At 41.8% G+C, this 20,945-nt stretch overlaps 2 protein-coding genes across 17 annotated transcripts in view; one reads left to right on the top strand and one right to left on the bottom strand.

Moving 5' to 3' along the window:
- The window catches only part of LOC143764254 (uncharacterized), a 201,317-nt gene that overhangs the window by 94,432 nt on the left and 85,940 nt on the right, over positions 1-20,945 (top strand). The gene's annotated exons all lie outside the window — the stretch shown is intronic.
- The window catches only part of CASZ1 (castor zinc finger 1), a 274,404-nt gene that overhangs the window by 25,630 nt on the left and 227,829 nt on the right, over positions 1-20,945 (bottom strand). For all 5 annotated transcript variants that reach the window (XM_077249665.1, XM_077249666.1, XM_077249664.1 and 2 more), the window contains one exon: positions 8,203-8,724. In XM_077249665.1, the coding sequence (XP_077105780.1) occupies positions 8,203-8,724 (522 nt within the window). The remainder of the gene's footprint in view (positions 1-8,202; positions 8,725-20,945) is intronic.

Consider the following 20,945-nt stretch of genomic DNA (forward strand, 5'->3'; position numbering starts at 1 on the left):
TCCTTTAATTCTTGTTTGAGGGATATTCATCTATCTTGGCAAATTCCTCCAGTTCTATGAGATTCCTCAGTGGTCTTGCATCCTCTGCTATACAGATTTGCAATGATTTTCAGATCAGAGGACTCTGAGGGACGCAGTAAAACCTTCAGCTTGCGCCTTCTAAGGTAGTCTATTGTGGATTTTGACATGCATTTAGGATCACTATCCATTTGTACAGATGGTGTTATGTTTGCATAAAGAATTTGTAGAAATGTCATTGGATGCAACATAACCCTAAAATATTGTTGATCCACCCCTATGCTTAACCCCTTCATGACCTTGCCGTTTTTTGCAATTCTGACCAGTGTCCCTTTATGAGGTAATAACTCAAGAACGCTTCAACGGATCCTAGCGATTCTGAGATTGTTTTTTCGTGACATATTGGGCTTCATGTTAGTGGTAAATTTAGGTCGATAATTTCTGAGTTTATTTGTGAAAAAAAACAGAAATTTGGCAAAAATTTTGAAAATTTTGCAATTTTCACATTTTGAATTTTTATTCTGTTAAACCAGAGAGTTATGTGACACAAAATAGTTAATAAATAACATTTCCCACATGTCTACTTTACATCAGCACAATTTTGGAAACAAATTTTTTTTTTGCTAGGAAGTTATAAGGGTTAAAATTTGACCAGTGATTTCTCATTTTTACAACAAAATTTACAAAACCATTTTTTTTAGGGACCACCTCACATTTGAAGTCAGTTTGAGGGTTCTATATGGCTGAAAATACCCAAAAGTGACACCATTCTAAAAACTGCTCCCCTCAAGGTGCTCAAAACCACATTCAAGAAGTTTATTAACCCTTCAGGTGTTTCACAGCAGCAGAAGCAACATGGAAGTAAAAAATGAACATTTAACTTTTTAGTCACAAAAATGATCTTTTAGCAACAATTTTTTATTTTCCCAAGGGTAAAAGGAGAAACTGGACCACGAACATTGTTGTCCAATTTGTCCTGAGTACGCTGATACCTCATATGTGGGGGTAAACCACTGTTTGGGCGCACGGCAGGGCTCGGAAGGGAAGGAGCGCCATTTGACTTTTTGAATGAAAAATTGGCTCCAATCTTTAGCGGACACCATGTCGCGTTTGGAGAGCCCCCGTGTGCCTAAACATTGGAGCTCCCCCACAAGTGACCACATTTTGGAAACTAGACCCCCCAAGGAACTTATCTAGAAGCATAGTGAGCACTTTAAACCCCCAGGTGCTTCACAAATTGATCCGTAAAAATGAAAAAGTACTTTTTTTTCACAAAAAAATTATTTTAGCCTCAATTTTTTCATTTTCACATGGGCAACAGGATAAAATGGATCCTAAATTTTGTTGGGCAATTTCTCCTGAGTACACCAATACCTCACATGTGGGGGTAAACCACTGTTTGGGCACATGGTAAGGCTCGGAAGGGAAGGAGCGCCATTTGACTTTTTGAATGAAAAATTATCTCCATCGTTAGCGGACACCATGTCGCGTTTGGAAAGCCCCTGTGTGCCTAAACATTGGAGCTCCTCCACAAGTGACCCCATTTTGGAAACTAGACCCCCCCAAGGAACTCATCTAGAGGCATAGTGAGCACTTTAAACCCCCAGGTGCTTCACAAATTGATCCGCAAAAATGAAAAAGTACTTTTTTTCCACACAAAATTTTTTTAGCCTCAATTCTTTCATTTTCACATGGGCAACAGGATAAAATGGATCCTAAAATTTGTTGGGCAATTTCTCCTGAGTATGCCGATACCTCATATGTGGGGGTAAACCACTGTTTGGGTGCACGGCAAGGCTCGGAAGGGGAGGCGTGCCATTTGACTTTTTGAATGGAAAATTAGCTCCAATCATTAGCGGACACCATGTCGCGTTTGGAGAGCCCCTGTGTGCCTAAACATTGGAGCTCCCGCACAAGTGACCCCATTTTGGAAGCTAGACCTCCCAAGGAACTAATCTAGATGTGTGGTGAGCACTTTGAACCCCCAAGTGCTTCACAGAAGTTTATAACGCAGAGCCGTGAAAATAATAAATGTGTTTCCTTTCCTCAAAAGTTGTTGTCCAGTTTCTCCTGAGTACGATGATACCCCATATGTGGGGGTAAACCACTGTTTTGGCACACGTCGGGGTTCGGAAGGGAAGTAGTGACGTTTTGAAATGCAGACTTTGATGGAATGCTCTGCGGGCATCAGGTTGCGTTTGCAGAGTCCCTGATGTGCCTAAACAGTAGAAACACCCCACAAGTGACCCCATTTTGGAAACTAGACCCCCGAAGGAACTTATCTAGATGTGTGGTGAGCACTTTCAACCCCCAAGTGCTTCACAGAAGTTTATAACGCAGAGCCGTGAAAATAAAAAATAATTGTTCTTTCCTCAAAAATTATGTTTTAGCAAGTAATTTTTTATTTTTGCAAGGGTAACAGGAGAAATTGGACCCCAACAGTTGTTGCCCAGTTTGTCCTGAGTACGCTGGTACCCCAAATGTGGGGGTAAACCACTGTTTGGGCGCACGTCGGGGCTTGGAAGGGCGGGAGCACCATTTGACTTTTTGAACGCAAGATTGGCTGGAATCAATGGTGGCGCCATGTTGCGTTTGGAGACCCCTGATGTGCCTAAACAGTGGAAACCCCTCAATTCTAACTTCAACACTAACCCCAACACACCCCTAATCCTAATCCCAACTGTAGCCATAACCCTAATCACAACCCTAACCACAACCCTAACCGCAACACAACCGTAACCCTAATTCCAACCCTAATCCTAACCCTAATCCCAACCGTAACCCTAATCCCAACCCTAACCACAACTGTAACCCCAACACACCCCTAACCCTATCCGTAACCCTAACCACAAGCCTAATCTTAACCCTATTTCAAACCCTAGCCCTAATTCCAACCCTAACTCTAATTCCAACCCTAACCCTAAGGCTATGTGCCCACGTTGCGGATTCGTGTTAGATTTTTCCGCACGATTTTTGAAAAATCTGCAGGTAAAAGGCACTGCGTTTTGCCTGCGGATTTACAGCAGATTTCCAGTGTTTTTTGTGCGGATTTCACCTGCGGATTCCTATTGAGGAACAGGTGTAAAACGCTGCGGAATCCGCACAAAGAATTGACATGCTGCGGAAAATACAATGCAGCGTTTCTGCACGGAATTTTCCGCACCATGGGCACAGCGGACTTGGTTTTCCTTAGGTGTACATGGTACTGTAAACCTGATGGAAAACTGCTTCGAATTCGCAGCGGCCAATCCGCTGCCGATCCGCGGCCGATCCGCTGCCGATCCGCGGCCGATCCGCTGCCGATCCGCGGCCGATCCGCTGCGGATCCGCGGCCGATCCGCTCTGTGCGCACATGCCATAACCCTAACCCTAACCCTACCCGTAACCCTAACCCTACCCCTAACCCTACCCCTAGTTCTAACCCTAGTTCTAACCCTAACCCTAGTGGAAAAAAAAAAATATTTTCTTTATTTTATTATTGTCCCTACCTATGGGGGTGATAAAGGGGGGGTTTATTTATTATTTTTTTTATTTTGATCGCTGTGGTAGAACCTACCACAGCGATCAAAATGTACTTGTAACGAATCTGCCAGCCTGCAGATTCGGCGGGCGCACTGAGCATGCGCCCGCCATCTTGGAAGATGGCGGCGCCCAGGGAGAAGACGGACCGACTTCGGGAGGATCGGTAAGTATGAGGGGGTGGGGGGGGGGTGGATCGGAGCACAGGGGGGGGGATCGGAGGACGGGGGGAGCGGACAGGAGCACGGGGGAGCGGACAGGAGCACGGGGGAGCGAACAGGGGGACGGAGGGGGGTACCGGACAGAACGGAGGACTGGGGAGGAGATCGGGGGCGGTGGGGGGGGCCAGAACATGATTTCCAGCCATGGCAGATGCTATTGCAGCATCGGCCATGGCTGGATTGCAATATTTCACCATTTTCATAGGTGAAATATTGCAAATTGCTCTGATTGGCTGTTGCACTTTCAACAGCCAATCAGAGCGATCGTAGCCACGTGGGGGCAAAGCCACCCCCCCTAGGCTGAAGTACAACTCCCCCTCTCCCTGCAGATCGGGTAAAATAGGAATTAACCCTTTCACCCGATCTGCAGGGATGCGATCATTCCATGACGCCGCATAGGCGTCATGGGTCGGGAAGGGGTTAATGGTAGGCGAAATTCTGTGCCCTTTTTTCTCGACACATACCTATGATCATTGCAGCCAAAGAGTTCTATTTTAACCTCATCGGTCCACAGGCCTTGTTTCCAAAATGAAATGCATCATGCTTGTTTAGATATTTGTTACACATACTTCTGACACTGAATTTTATGGTGAGGACGCAGGAGGTTTTTTTCTGATGACTCTTCCATGAAGGCCATATTTGTGCAGGAGTCTCTGAACAGTAGAACAATGTACCACAACTACAGAGTCTGCAAAATCTTTCTGAAAGTCTTTTGCAGTGAAGTGGGGGCTCTGATTTGCCTTTCTAGCAATCCTACATGCAGCTCTTACGGAAATTTTGCTTGGTCTTCAAGACCTTATCTTGACCTCCACTCTTCCTGTTAACTGCCATTTATTAATTACATTTCAAACTTAGGAAAGGGCAACTTGAAAACTCTTTGATATCTTCTTATAGCCTTCTCCTGCTTTGAGGGTTTCCATTATTTTCAGATTGCTAGGCAGCTGCTTAGAAGAACCCATGACTGCTGTTTTTTGGCACAAGGATAAATTAGGCCGGGTTTTTATAAAGCTGCAAAATTTGTATCACCTGACCTGTTCTAACCATGATGGTGAACAAGCCATAACCGTAACAGACTTAATTAAGGTCTGAAACCTTGGTCAAAGTTATTTGAGCACACAAATCTCCAAAGGTGCCCAAACTCTTGTATTGGTCCATTTTCCTTTTTGTAATTTTTAAAATATAAATGATGAAAATATAGATATATCTTTATATCTATCTATCTATCTATCTATCTTTTGCCTAAAATACAAAGGAAATGTGTCATCTTTAACTTTAGCCCTTTTAGAGATCATTTCATCATCAACTTGCTTAACTGTTCACAATAACAGTGATTTTGATTAGGGGTGCTTAAACTTTTACATGATATTGTAGATTATTTGAAGAAGGCTGTCGTTCAGTCTGCATTGAAGCCTCTGTTGCAGATTTAGTTTAAAAAAAAAAAAAAAGCAAACAAATAGAAAAACATGTTACACTATATTTTCAGGCAAAAAGAACAGCAGCAGGATGGACACAATAGGGGACTCTATATAGTCATTGAGCTCCATTAGTGTCAGTCATAGGATGGATCCAAATTTATATTTTGTTGCTCTGTTCCTATGTTGGTGCAAAACAACAGAAATGGAGCAAATGAAGAAACCGAGTATTCAGTTCTGTAATTTGGATGTTGCAATGTGCATATAGCATCACGCATATAATAAATGTACTTGTGTGCTGATGTGTCCATGTGCACAGCGCGAAACCACCACCAACACGGTTGCTATTCAGCAGTCATTGATCAGTGATAGTTCAGACTATGTGCTGCCGAAAACGATCTTTAGTGCAAACCAAAAGATAATTTCAATCGACAAGCAGGTGTTTTGCTCAATTGTTGGGTTAGCTGTAGCCTGTTTAAACTGCAAAATATTGTGAAATGTTTGATGCATTTTAAGGTCATAGTAAAAAAAAAAAAAACCAGCATTATGTTAAATATTTTGGCTAAAAAGCAATTTAAAAAAAGGTCTCAATATCTGTTAATATATTGAGCAGATAACGCTCCCCCCAGTGCCCCTTGGTTAGATGTCAGGGGACACAGGACTCCGATAAAAATAGCACTTGCTGGCTATGTTTGGAAAGAAAAGTAGAGCCAGAGGAATCGTTTTTGATCCAAGATCTGCCTAGAAGTGGCTGTGTACTGCGCTCCTGCAGTCATTTGTGTGCTTATGCCACTATCTGTGCACACAATGAGCGAAGTCACCTTGTCCCATAGAGGGAAATGCTTTCCTATGGGCGTCTGTTGAAGGTCACACATCTTCCCATTGATCTCACAATGTTTGTTAATTACTTTGTCACTGATGTGGTGAAGGATAATTAAACAGCTCTGTTTATATCTTCATGCATAATTATGAGCCTAGCACTGCCACTCGCAGCCAACCAGCAGACAGCCAAGCCAACAGTCTGACCGCCTAAACACCGGGATTACAAGCTAGCTCCTGTCTGTCATGCTGAAGAGCAAATGCTTCATGGTCAGTAAAACCAGAAGAGAGACCCTCTATGATGGCTAAAGGGCAGGGTAACAAATTGATAACGCAAAGATTTATAAATTAGAACAACATCCTCCACTTAATATAAATATCTGTTACATGGCCAAACCTTGCCTATTTCACTTATATTTATGTCCATTGTCCATTTCAGATTCACCCACTAATAGAGCTTATAGTGGTCCCTGTGCATGATTAAAGAAATGTTTTGTTTTTGAATAATCTTTCTATAAAGGAAGATACATTGATTGTATGCAGCACTAATCGATGAAATAACAAGTCAGTCAGTACTCGTTTTATATAAGGCTGGTTTCACACTTGCGTTTTGATCTGCAGCGTTTTAAAAAAAACGCATGTGGTGAAAAAACGCATGTAAACGCGGCAAAACGCCGTGTTTTTTAGACGCATGCGTTTTTGCATGCAGAAAAAAAAATGCGGCGTTTTGCAGCGTTTACATGCATTTTTCCTGCGTTTGCGTTTTTTAAACGCATGCTGAGAAGTGTGTGACAGCTGCCAATCATCAAAATCAACTAGAAAACCCACTATAAACAGAAATAGCTAGGGTTAGGGTTAGGATCCCTAGTAACCCTAGGGACCCTAACCCTAGGGATCCTAACCCTAAGGGTTAGGATCGTAACCCTAACCCTAAGGGTTAGGGTTAGGATCCCTAGGGTTAGGGATAGGATCCCTAGTAACCCTAGGGTTAGGGTTTTCTTGTTTTTTCTTGTGGTTAGGGTTTTCTTGTTTTTTCTTGTGTTTTTCTATAAAAACGCATGCGTTTTTAACGCAAGCAAACGCATGTGCTTAAAAACGCATACGTTTACATAGACAGCAATGCATTTTTTTGCCGCGAATAAACACATGCGTTTTTTTGCGGCAAAAAAACGCCGCTAGAAATTACTACAGGTTGCATTTCTGCAAATAAACGCACACGTCAAAAAACGCATGCGTTGCCGAAAACGCGTCAAAACGCACTCTAAAAAATGCATGCGTTTTTTCATGTTAAGTATAGAAAAAAAACTCATGCGTTTTTTAGCGCTAAAACGCTGCAGATCAAAACGCAAGTGTGAAACCAGCCTAAGATGGTTTATTGAGAATAATGCTCGTTACCTCACTCTTCTCAGAGTTAACGTGGTTTTTGCCTGATTTATATAGATCATTGATGGATGTACTGCCGACAAAATATTTTTATGTTTGTATAAAATTTGTGATCAGCGACAATTGAGTGAATTTATGTAGTTTATCGTTCGATTGGTAATTTTGTTTAAGGGAGCAGTTTGATGATTTTATTGTGTTTCTCCCTTTGTTAGCAATCATGTATGTGTATATGTAGTGAGGGTAGTAGTATACTCACCAGATGCCGGGTTCTGCCATTCAGCAGCGCACTAAGTGTCCGCATTTGTGACCAGCCGAATCACACATTGTCTTCTATCTGGGGCTAAAGTCCCTTTTTACACTTACTCAATGTTTGTCTATCAGACTCAAAAAAGTGGCCAGAGCATCTCCTTCTGAGCCTCATAGACCTGCAATGAGAAAGTAACCTCCGCAGGTTACAAATATGGACACATGGTGCTGGAATGGACCAGAGGACGCAGAACACAGCGGCCAGTGAGTAAATTACTGTACCCATTATACATACACAAGATTGCTAATATACATACACATTATACATACACATGATTGCTAATAAAGGGAGAAAGCAAGCAATGACTGTGAATGTGCGTACAGGTGCTCATACACCTGTTATAAGGCCCTTAAGAATACAAACTAGAAGTCTACTTCTGCTTGGATTGTGGAAATATATATATATATATATATATATATATATATATATATATATATATATATATTTTTTTTTTTTTTTATTAGTGTCCACCAATTACCACTGTTTTGTTGTATAAAGAAACTATCATTATGAAATCCCTTACCTGAGGGTGCTCCTGAAGTTAGTTTTGCAGGGGCTTCTGCATCCTTGGAGACGGTCCTCCCCGATTCTCGCTCTTCCATGTATCTACTCTTTCGAGAGGCTCTGGACTCCTCAGTATTGTCTTCATCATCACTGCAGCCTTTAGGCTGCACCATATAGACCCCCTCAGGGGGAAGCTCTGGCAGTCCTATTCTTTTGCAGTCTTTGTTCGATCTTTCATTGGGTTCATCTGTGTATTCCCCATTGACCCATTTCTCTATCACCTCCCGACGTCGCTTGTCTTCTTCAGCACTTCTTTGATCAGTGCTCAGGTCTTCAGCGGGATCTACTTTTTGTTTCTGGTCTCCATCTCTTTCGTTGTTTTCTAGAGGTGCAGTTTCATTATCTCCTGTATCCGATCCCTGTTCTGATCCAACTTGCCGGCTCAGTTTGGCACAGATAGCATTTAGTTTCAGGCCGCCTTTCCGTTTGGCGGCCATCTTCGGCTTTCCTGAGGTTCTGTCAGTGCACACACTTCTTTCAGCTATAGGTGGTGAACAGAGGAAACAAAACAGTAAATGACCTGTTACACAACATAAAAACCACCAACAACAGCTAATCCAGCATGAACACATACTACTAATATACAGCATTACTGCTATGTTCCCAGCAACAGCAGACCAAACTACTACTTAAAGGGAATCTCTAGTAAAACTACACTTGGAATTGATTTGGGACATCGTGTGTGTTTTTGGTAGACATTAGGGTTAGAAGAGGCATATCTCCAATGTTCATTATTATCTATGCAAATAGTTACAATGGCTTTACTTTTTTCTTATATACTCATGGCTGTACTGTCAATGCAAATATTGATTTAGAATGGCAGCACCCATTGTATAATACTGGGAAACCTCTGCAGAAGCAGCACTTGCCCTGTCCAGCTTCTTTGGAGCATTTCCTGCCAGAAGAGACAAATAATGCCAAATATCCAAATACTAAGTAAAGGTGCTTCGCAGGGGTGAGTGACCACCTGACTTTCTCAGGAGACTAAATCTTCTATGTTATTATTGGAAGTTTTCAACTCTTTTTGTTACAAAATATCTTAGAAAACAAATTTTTGGTAACTATGACAAAAGACAGAAAAGTTGTTACCCGAGAGCTAAAGTCTGCAGCGCCCCAGGCTGCAAATAATTCCACTTGCATGGAACTTATCAAGCAGTTGATAATGATTCACCACTTTTACCGGGGATTGCATTGTACATAATGGACTGTTAGGCATCGGGGGACATAATCTGCAGCATGAATCCTCGCAGTACAATGTGGTAGACAGCTAGTGAGATCTCTGCAGAACTTGTAATCTGCCCAACATTGCAGAAGGAGCCCTGACCTTCACGCCATGCAGGTGATCTACATAGCAATATACATAATCCATTTTTGCATGTTCTTTTTAGTATTGTACCTCTGTTTTAGAGTTCTACATTGACACATTGTTCACAAACAATGGTTAGTTCACCATCACCGTGGGTGTAATACTGCAGTAAGGCATTTTAACAGTAATCTAGTGGTACTGTATCTGTGGTTGTAATTGGTAGCCGTGCTTTTTTGGGGTTGTTCTGAGCTTTAAAAGAAAATCGTATTTATAGAGTGATTTCTAGTTAGTTTGGATGTTTTTATTGCATTACTCTGGAAAAGTGAGAGAGGTTACTGAATCCTCATGCCACTGTGTCGGCAGTGTAAGTTTACCATATGCATTGGGAAATCTCCCAGGACATTCATTAGATGGCTTCATAGGCCTCTATTCACCAGATGGAGGCATCCTTTTGGCTTTTATTTGGCCAGTTGGGGTTCTGTGTATGGAATAATGTGCATCCAGTAGTAACACTGTTACCATGAGGTATAATATTGAGGTATTTTTATTTACAATGGAAGCATATGTAGGACATATGTCACAGAATATACAGCCAAAGGTTTCAGGCTGGATATACACAGCATGAAATAAACTTCTCAGTGAGCAAAGCTGCTTGTCAGCAGCATAGATAGTATTCCCGTACATTTCTAAAAGATGCCTCCCTTATGGCCTAACTCCGTCCCCTATACTCTGCTCACAAAGGCTATAATCCTGCAACCTGCTCAGAACACACAGGAGATGGAGGCGCTGTGAATCAGCCAGACAAAGACGGCAGACCCTGACCGCTCCTGGATGCGGAGCTACACTTAAGGTGAGGGTCCGAGAGTCCCGCTGGGACTTCACATTGGGATAGGAAGATAAATGTGGCTCCAAATACATCAATACAAAATGGGCAGCTTGTTTGTACACCAGAGTAGATGCCACACGTGACACCAATAGCAATCCTACCGAAAACCATTCTAAGCAGGTCATTGTGGTTAAAAAGGGAGAAATAGAAGTTTCTAAGTAATTACAGTGGGCTGGAAATGGTTAATCAGTTGGCTGCTCCCACACTGGTTGGACGAGCCCAGCATGTTATTGCTCTGTTAAAATAAACATCCCGCTTTATTTCATTTTGCCCAAACAAAAATTCTTTTATTTTACATCAATATAAGGAAGACATTCATAAAACCGGCCTGTCAAACTGAACGTTTTCATCTTTTTCCCAGCACAAACTCACCAACTACTTTATTTACATACACAGCTTCCTCTTAAAACAATGCCAGCGCAGTTTAATTGCCTCATGGGCCTGAGGACGCGCGTAGGAAAGATGTGTGCCCAGAAACGCTGTAATGTACGGAAGAGTCCACGGCTACCTGAGATGAGGACCAGATATGTCACCGCTACATAATCCCACTGGGGGTTTACAATCTGTCTGTTACTTTTATTAAAAAAAAATTCACCAAAAATGCAAACCGGGCCTCATTGTCAAAAAAGCTGTTCTAATTTGGACGGTCTGATTACTCTTAAGTATGAGATAGGTGAATGTGATAAGGCAGATGTACTTTGGAACCAAGCTGGGATACCTTATTGACAATTTGCCTGGCATGCTTATTCTGAGAGTTACTTTAATGTCACTAGTGAATAATAAAAGTGGTTATTTAAGATAAAAAAAATGGGTAAAATTCTACACAAACAGTCCAAATTCTGGGTCTGGTATTGGTGATCACCTCTATTTGAATAGTTCAATGCTACACACCTACAACCAGACCATATTATCTATCGTCACACAAGCCATTACAATAATTTTCAGCAGATATGGATCATCCATATTATGTAACATCCATTAGAATTCTCTGCAACTGTTGTGTAGCAAAATCAAAACATAAAATGGAAAAAATAAAGTCCCACCCAAACCACTGAGCTGTGTTCCTGAACAGTAATATACATGCGGTATGAAGGAAATGCATTGTATGTCTGCGTGTACAATGTAGAGCACATTCTACCATCCAGATTATCAATAAAACACATTACTGCTTTTAGTTCAGGAAATGACCTTGGACGTGCACTGTCCCCTGCTTGTGTCCTTGACCGTTTTATGTTTTCAGAACAGTAGGAGTTATAGTGAATGTGATGCAATGAAATTTCCACTTTTTTTTTGCAATCTAATTATTTATTTTTGGCTTCTTTCGTGGATTACTCTCTGATGGAAGCATACTCACACACTAAACTGCTGACATGTAGTAAAATGATCCAGACAACCATCTTGAAATAATGAAATCAAGACAAAAGCTAAGTAGTGAATTCATTATGTTCATGTACTGCACCACGTGTATATCTATGAGAATACCTCATCCAGAACACCATTTATTTTGTAATAATTGCTTAGATCTCTTCCTTGTATTGTGCCTCCTGAAATGTAGCTGGAAGGCCTCCGTGTTTGGCTTATTCTTTAAATGGAGGGGCATCTATTTCCAGCTGTCAGTCACGTATTCATATAGCTTGTTAGTACCACATCTTCCAAATGGCCAGATGAAATATTAATCCTGGGTGTTTTCATTAGATAAACTTAATTGCTTGCATCTGATGAGCGGATTGTCCCTGCAGTATAGATAACTCAGCCATGAGCATCACTTCTATCACTGGCACAAAACTTGCCACCTCCATCATACTGTGCCAGAGTCACCCCCACGGATAACTTTCTTTGTAGGTTCTTTCTACATGAACCAAGGCCAGAGTACTACAACACCAAACACAACATGTTGACGGCCATCATGTGCTGCAGTAATAGGTGATGTTGCTTATGTGTTTAGCTGTATAACAAAACAACACCAGAAACCGATATCAAGCGAAATAAATAAGCAAGTAATTTAAGAGATAAAAAAACCAATAACCGACTAGTAATGTAGGATAGCAGACATGCATCTACCTATGTCACTACTATAATGTACTCTACATTTACCAAAAGCAGACAACATAACGATATATTAGAAAACTACTGTAAGTTCCCTAATAAAAGAAGGTTAAGCTAACCCTTCAAAGTAATTCCACAAAGTGCAGGATGCCATTAAGATTTGTACGTACAGAGACACTCCATTACATATGCATCTGCAGGAAGCAAAGCGTTAACTGCAATTGTTAAATGGTACGGCAGATTGCCCCAATAAATAATTTACTGATATTTATAAATATTCAAATCAGCAGGCATCAGAAATTGAAAGGGAGGTGACATTAATTCCAGAGCTCTCCAAATTCATTTGAGAATCGTTTCTCATTTCAAACAAATATTAAATCTTTGGCGGCAGTCGTGAAGCATCCTCAGCGCTGCGGTGACTCCCACCATGCACCGTGGAGGAGCCTGTGACAATGTAACGTATAGATGGGAAGCTGTCACCTGAGATACATTCATGGTAACACATACAATGTAAGGCTATGTTCACACAGCGTTTTTTTTGCAATAGCAGAAAACTCATGCACACGCTTGCTTCTTTCTTGATTTCCAATGTACCAATTCTTCCAATGCTTTTTTGCAGTGGCTTGTTTTCCACCCATAGAAAGTAAACAAGTTTTGCAATGCTTTTTTTCTGCATTTTAATAATTTTATTAAACATGTATTTTAGAGAAATCACAGATGAAATCCACACACAAAAAACACGAAAAAACTTACCAAAAATGCAACGAAACCAGACTTTTACTGCCAAGACTTTTAACTACATAAAAAAAAAAACACTCAAATTCCTGTGTGTAAACATAGCCTAAAAATTGGTGCCAAGCTGTGATTAGTCCATAGTTCATACTAGAGAGAGATAGAAAATTATTTAGACGTGAGAGTCCTCAGTGGTGATACCATTTAATGGCTATCTGAAAAGATGGTAACAAATTGCAAGCTTTCGAGACTACGCAGGTCTCTTCATCAGGCGGTGACTAAAGCAAGTTCTGTTTTTGCCTGATGAAGGGACCTCCGTAGTCTCAAAAGCTTGCATTTTGTTATAATAATAAATAATCTTTATTTTTATATAGCGCTAACATATGTAGCAGCTCTTTACAGTTTGTTACACATTATCATCGCTGTCCCCGTTGGGGCTCACAATCTAAATTCCCTATCAGGATGTCTTTGGAGTGTGGGAGGAAACCGGAGAACCCGGAGGAAACTCACACAAACACAGAGAGAACATACCAACTCCTTGCAGATGTTGTCCTTGGTGGGATTTGAACCCAGGACCCCAGCGCTGCAGTGCTAACCCCCGAGCCACCGTGCTGCCCTATGCCCGTGCAATTTGTTACCATCTTTTCAGTTAGCCATTAAAAGGTATCAACCATTGAGGACTCTCATGTCTAAATAATTTTCTATGTACTGGCTAACACGGTACAAAGATATATATATGTATTTCCTGTAGAGAGATAGACCTATATATCTCTCCTCTAGCCTTATGTCTAAGGTTGGGCTAGGCTGGAATTACCGTTTGTGGCTTATTTTTGGTATTTGCGGTTTGCACTTGTTGATGATAGTCATCATCTAGCTTAGGAAGCTCCATCCAACCAATTCCCTCATTCATTTCATACAAGACCAAATTACAGGAAATTCACTTTTTCTTCGTAGATTTCCTATTGATGATGGTCATCCACAATACAATACCCAGTATTATAACACAACTGACTCTCCTTCACCGCAGGCTGTCTTTTCGTGTTCCTTCTCCAGAAGGTTACTGTGTACTTTTCTTTTTTTCTTCATATTCCTTCCCTCATAATCTGCCGATTGAACTAGTATAGAAAGGCTAGGACAGAGAAACGAACCCCCTCCCTTGTTCTATCTGTAAATCATGGCGTGGAAAGAAAGGGGTCGGACCAGGCATCCTTGCTGAATTATAGGTTTTCTAATGCAGGGCCGGCTGTCAGCTCCCCGTACTTTGCTTTATAGCTCTGTCTGTTTGTCTCTGAACTCCCTGGTAGGAAATAAAGTTACCCCTTGGCGAGACTTCTAAACATTTCATTCAGTGTGAATGCTGCTTAAGAAAGATGAGCATATAATTCTTCCTAAAGATGTATCCTTTTCTTTGGATGAAGCTAGCACAATGCCTGGGTTGTGGAGGCAGGGTACATGTATTACAATACAGAGTGCTGGAGCCATTTACATTGGTCAGACAACATATTACCACAAATTACATAGCTAATCACAACTTTTAAGATCAGTTTACTTATATTTTTGTGCTAAAATTTTAGAAAGTAGCAATTGTGGCCTAGACCGATAGAGTTTAATTTTTTGACTTACAGAATATTATTGACTTTCATTATGAAAATCTATTGAAGCAAAATAGCCATTTATTTTTATTGGGAAACCCTGTGGCATTTACTTGAGGATATAAAAATGGAAATACTATTCTAATGCCTGGAATTCCAAACCGTCCTACATTATGGATCCTTGGGTACCTCATGTGCCGCCATATGATAGGAGATTAATTTCATGAAGCCATTATAAGCACCTACTTCTGGTCCTCCTGACTGACTGCTCCTTTAGTGTATCGTTTTTTGGCTCTTCTTCCTCTCCTCTTGCGGTTCCTCAGTGCTCAGTTCTAGGCCCTCTCCTCTTCCCTCCATACAGGTCCTTCTCAAAAAATTAGCATATAGTGTTAAATTTCATTATTTACCATAATGTAATGATTACAATTAAACTTTCATATATTATAGATTCATTATCCACCAACTGAAATTTGTCAGGTCTTTTATTGTTTTAATACTGATGATTTTGGCATACAACTCCTGATAACCCAAAAAACCTGTCTCAATAAATTAGCATATCAAGAAAAGGTTCTCTAAACGACCTATTACCCTAATCTTATGAATCAACTAATTAACTCTAAACACATGCAAAAGATACCTGAGGCTTTTAAAAACTCCCTGCCTGGTTCATTACTCAAAACCCCCATCATGGGTAAGACTAGCGACCTGACAGATGTCAAGAAGGCCATCATTGACACCCTCAAGCAAGAGGGTAAAGGTACCTTCACACGAAACGACATCGCTAGCGATCCGTGACGTTGCAGCGTCCTGGCTAGCGATATCGTTTCGTTTGACACGCAGCAGCGATCAGGATCCTGCTGTGATGTCGCTGGTCGCTGAATAAAGTCCAGAACTTTATTTGGTCGTCCGATCGCTGTGTATCGTTGTGTTTGAAAGCAAAAGCAACGATACCAGCGATGTTTTACACTGGTAACCAGGGTAAACATCGGGTTACCAAGCGCAGGGCCGCGCTTAGTAACCCGATGTTTACCCTGGTTACCAGCGTAAAAGTAAAAAAAACAAACAGTACATGCTCACCTGCGCGTCCCCTGCCGTCTGCTTCCTGACACTTACTGAGCGCCGGCCCTAAAGTGAAAGTGAAAGCACAGCGGTGACGTCACCGCTCTGCTGTTAGGGCCGGAGCTCAGTCAGTGTCAGGAAGCAGACTTTTACTTTTACGCTGGTAACCAGGGTAAACATCGGGTTACTAAGCGCGGCCCTGCGCTTAGCAACCCGATGTTTACCCTGGTTACCCGGGGACCTCGGCATCGTTGGTCGCTGGAGAGCGGTCTGTGTGACAGCTCTCCAGCGATCAAACAGCGACGCTGCAGCGATCGGCATCGTTGTCGCTATCGCTGCAGCGTCGCTTCGTGTGAAGGTACCTTTAGACCCAGAAAGAAATTTCTCAACAAATAGGCTGTTCCCAGAGTGCTGTATCAAGGCACCTCAATGGTAAGTCTGTTGGAAGGAAACAATGTGGCAGAAAACGCTGTACAACGAGAAGAGGTGACCGGACCCTGAGGAAGATTGTGGAGAAGGACCGATTCCAGACCTTGGGGAACCTGAGGAAGCAGTGGACTGAGTCTGGTGTGGAAACATCCAGAGCCACCGTGCACAGGCGTGTGCAGGAAATGGGCTACAGGTGCCGCATTCCCCAGGTAAAGCCACTTTTGAACCATAAACAGCGGCAGAAGCGCCTGACCTGGGCTACAGAGAAGCAGCAATGGACTGTTGCTAAGTGGTCCCAAGTACTTTTTTCTGATGAAAGCAAATTTTGCATGTCATTCGGAAATCAAGGTGCCAGAGTCTGGAGGAAGACTGGGGAGAAGGAAATGCCAAAATGCCTGAAGTCCAGTGTCAAGTACCCACAGTCAGTGATGGTGTGGGGTGCCATGTCAGCTGCTGGTGTTGGTCCACTGTGTTTCATCAAGGGCAGGGTCAATGCAGCTAGCTATCAGGAGATTTTGGAGCACTTCATGCTTCCATCGGCTGAAATGCTTTATGGAGATGAAGATTTCATTTTTCAGCACGACCTGGCACCTGCTCACAGTGCCAAAACCACTGGTAAATGGTTTACTGACCATGGTATTACTGTGCTCAATTGGCCTGCCAACTCTCCTGACCTGAACCCCATAGAGAATCTGTGGAATATTGTGAAGAGAAAGTTGAGAGACGCAAGACCCAACACTCTGGATGAGCTTAAGGCCGCTATTGAAGCATCCTGGGCCTCCATAACATCTCAGCAGTGTCACAGGCTGATTGCCTCCATGCCACGCCGCATTGAAGCAGTCATTTCTGCCAAAGGATTCCCGACCAAGTATTGAGTGCATAACTGAACATTATTATTTGATGGTTTTTTTGTTTGTTATTAAAAAACACTTTTATTTGATTGGCCGGGTGAAATATGCTAATTTATTGAGACAGGTTTTTTGGGTTATCAGGAGTTGTATGCCAAAATCATCAGTATTAAAACAATAAAAGACCTGACAAATTTCAGTTGGTGGATAATGAATCTATAATATATGAAAGTTTAATTGTAATCATTACATTATGGTAAATAATGAAATTTAACACTATATGCTAATTTTTTGAGAAGGACCTGTATACTATACATCAGCAGATTTGGTTTTCAGTACCATCTCTATGCTGAGGATACCCAAGAATACACCTCTTCCCCTGACATCACCCCTGTATAACTACAACATACCAGTGACTCGGTGTCTGTAACACTTAGGTCCTTCCTCTGTTTTCCTCCCCTTACTAACCTACCTAACGCCAATATTGCCATTTCTTGTATGTTTCTACCATAATAAATAAGCAACTTGCCTGTTGTCTTGGGGTTATCATCTGGGGTCAGATCTTTTCTTCACTCCCAATATTTGATCACTTGCTCGCTCAGGTCTCTTTCCTTACCTTTTAGGCTGCCATCACACTAGCAGTATTTGGTCAGTATTTTACATCAGTATTTGTAAGCCAAAACCAGGAGTGGGTGATAAATGCAGAAGTGGTGCAAATGTTTCTATTATACTTTTCCTCTATTTGTTCCACTCCTGGTTTTGGCTTACAAATACTGATGTAAAATACTGCCCAAATACTGCTAGTGTGACGGCAGCCTAACACTGTAAAAACTGTTTCATTCATTTTCATCTGGATGGACTCTATAAATCGGTCTCCCTAGGACTAATCCCTTCTCTCCAATCTATCCTTTGCCAGTCATTGCACTGGTTGCCCATCTGCTAGAGTGCAATATAAACTGGTCTCCCTCACACACAAAGCTCTTCACACTTCCTTCCTTCATCTCTGTCTACCACCCCATCCTTGCTCTCTATTCTGCTAATGATCTAAGGGTACTGTCACACAGTCACACTTTGATCGCTACGACCGTACGATCCGTGACGTTCCAGCGATATCCATACGATTTCGCTGTGTCTGACACGCAGCAGCGATCAGGGATCCTGCTGAGAATCGTACGTCGTAGCAGATCGTATGGAACTTTCTTTCGTCGCTGGATCTCCCGCTGACATCGCTGGATCGTTGTGTGTGACAGCGATCCAGCGATGTGTTCGCTTGTAACCAGGGTAAACATCGGGTAACTAAGCGCAGGGCCGCGCTTAGTAACCCGATGTTTACCCTGGTTACCAGCGTAAAAGTAAAAAAAAAAAAACAGTACATACTTACATTCCGGTGTCTGTCCTCTGGCGTCTCAGCTTCTCTGCACTGTGAGCGCCTGCCAGCCGGAAAGCAAGCACAGCGGTGACGTCTGACGTCACCGCTGTGCTTTCCGGCTCTGCTGCTTACACAGTGGAGAGAAGCAGAACGCCGGGGGACAGACACCGGAATGTGAGTATGTACGGTTTGTTTTTTTTACGTTTACGCTGGTAACCAGGGTAAACATCGGGTTACTAAGCGCGGCCCTGCGCTTAGTAACCCGATTTTTACCCTGGTTACCCGGGGACTTCGGCATCGCTCCAGCGCCGTGATTGCAACGTGTGACCGCAGTCTACGACGCTGGAGCGATACTCATACGACGCTGCGACGTCACGGATCGTGCCGTCGTAGCGTCCAAAGTGTGACTGTGTGACAGTACCCTAAGACTGACATCCTCAATTATCTGAACCTCCCACTCCAGTGTACAAGACTTTGTTCACGCTGTGCCAGCTTTCTGGAATTCACAACACTAGACAATCCGGTTAATTCCCAATGTTTAAAGTTTTAATTGTACTCTAAAAAAACACTTTTCTTTAGCCTATCGCCTCACTAGTCGAACTATTCCCTGTTGCCAAAATTTTACTTAGAAACAGGTCCCTTTTATTATCCGTTTCTAAACCGGCCATGCACTCAATCGAACTTTGTATCTTTAGATACACTGATGGTGGCTGATGACTGGTCCATGCAGCGTTACTAGACTGTCCCCCTATTTAATATATTGATGGCTGGACCTTCCACTACAAGCACTTTTAACCTTTTATGCGAGTCCCTTTTATTACAGATTGTAAGATTCTCAGTTGTTGAATTGCGTGTTTCTCCGTAATGTTTTACACTGTTTGAACATGTCCCCTCTGAATTAAGTACTACCAAATATGTTGGCACTAAAGAAATAAAATTATTATTATGCATCTATATCAAACTTGTGGTATGATATATTTATATGGGTTCTCTATTCTGGAACTGCTCAACACAGCTGATTTTTGAGGACCATTTTGATAGATCTTTCCATCAAATCTTTTTGATGCCCTGATCTTTCATCAGTGGTGAAAAAAAAATTGGTCCTTGTGAATTGGCCCTAATCAATGTGACTAGTATCAATCTAAATAATGTATAGGTGGCCTACTGATCTTACTCTGATAGAAAATATAGCTGAAGGACCATGAGCACGTATATTAGCAGTGATTTTACTACTGTTTGTAGTGATGTAATAGCCAAGCTTCCATAGAGAAGACATTGAAAGGAAAATTTCAACCTATATTACCAATATTATGGGCGTTAATAGTAATATAACATTTAATGCTGGCATATGGACATCCGGTGTAAATGTAAGACATTTACATGCATTATTTCTTCATGATTTTCTGAAAAAGTTGTAAAAACAATCTTACCAAGTTGTGAAAGAGTAAGGACCAACGTGACGAAATTGCCAAGCAATAAAAATAAATATCATTAGCTAAGGTGCATTTAGACGTCTCGATAACCGGTAAACAAGCTGTCGGTTCAACATGTTGGCGATCACTCGCATGTCTAGTGGCTGGATCTTTTATGATGGCATGAAAAAAATTCTTATCGGTAGTTACATGCAAAAAGAAAATGTGTTGCTGATACTATGATGGTATGGGGCTAAACTGATCGTATTAACAACCGTTGTGTTCCCATGGTCGCCGACCGGTGTAACCGGACCAGTTATCGAGCAATGAGACTTGGGCCAATATCGGCCCACCTCAATGCATCTTTTTAGTCTAATACTGTTGTGTTTATTCAAAAGCAGTCTGTGTCCCACACTCCACCTCACATGTGAGAATTTGTGCTTGTTGAAAAGAAGCCAGGAGGAATGTTTACACCAAAAAATCCTACATTATTCTCCTGCCATCTCTTTACTTTGCACTCTGTTTTATAAATTGTCCCAATAGAGTTGATATGTTCTCCCCATGTTTGCGGGAGTTTCTTCCCACACTCCAAAGATCTACTGATAGGGAATGTAGATCCCCAATGGGGACAGTGCTGATATCTGTAAAGTGGGGAGGAATTAATGGCGCTGTATAACTGTGTAAAATAAATACATTTCCTTCTTCCAACACATATGGAAAACCATGTCCCAAATTATAGCATTTACCACCCCCAATGCTTCATCTAACCATATATCACTGCTTAAATTTTTTTAGAAAAAATTCCCCCCTCCATCCCAATTTCCTTGCAATGAGATAGAAAGAGAATAATCAATCCAACGTGTGCATTTTTTTTTCTTCCATAAACTCGATTTCTCTCTCCTTCTGAAAACAAGTGAGCTGTAAATACTGTTTAACCTCTCCCCCTCCCCTCCGCTCTATAAAAACACAAATATGCCATAACTCAGCCCTTCCAGCCCTGGCGTCTCCGCCATGCCCTGCTGC

Source organism: Ranitomeya variabilis, chromosome 4 (genome assembly GCF_051348905.1).
Source record: "Ranitomeya variabilis isolate aRanVar5 chromosome 4, aRanVar5.hap1, whole genome shotgun sequence".
Classification (NCBI taxonomy): Eukaryota; Metazoa; Chordata; class Amphibia; order Anura; family Dendrobatidae; genus Ranitomeya; species Ranitomeya variabilis.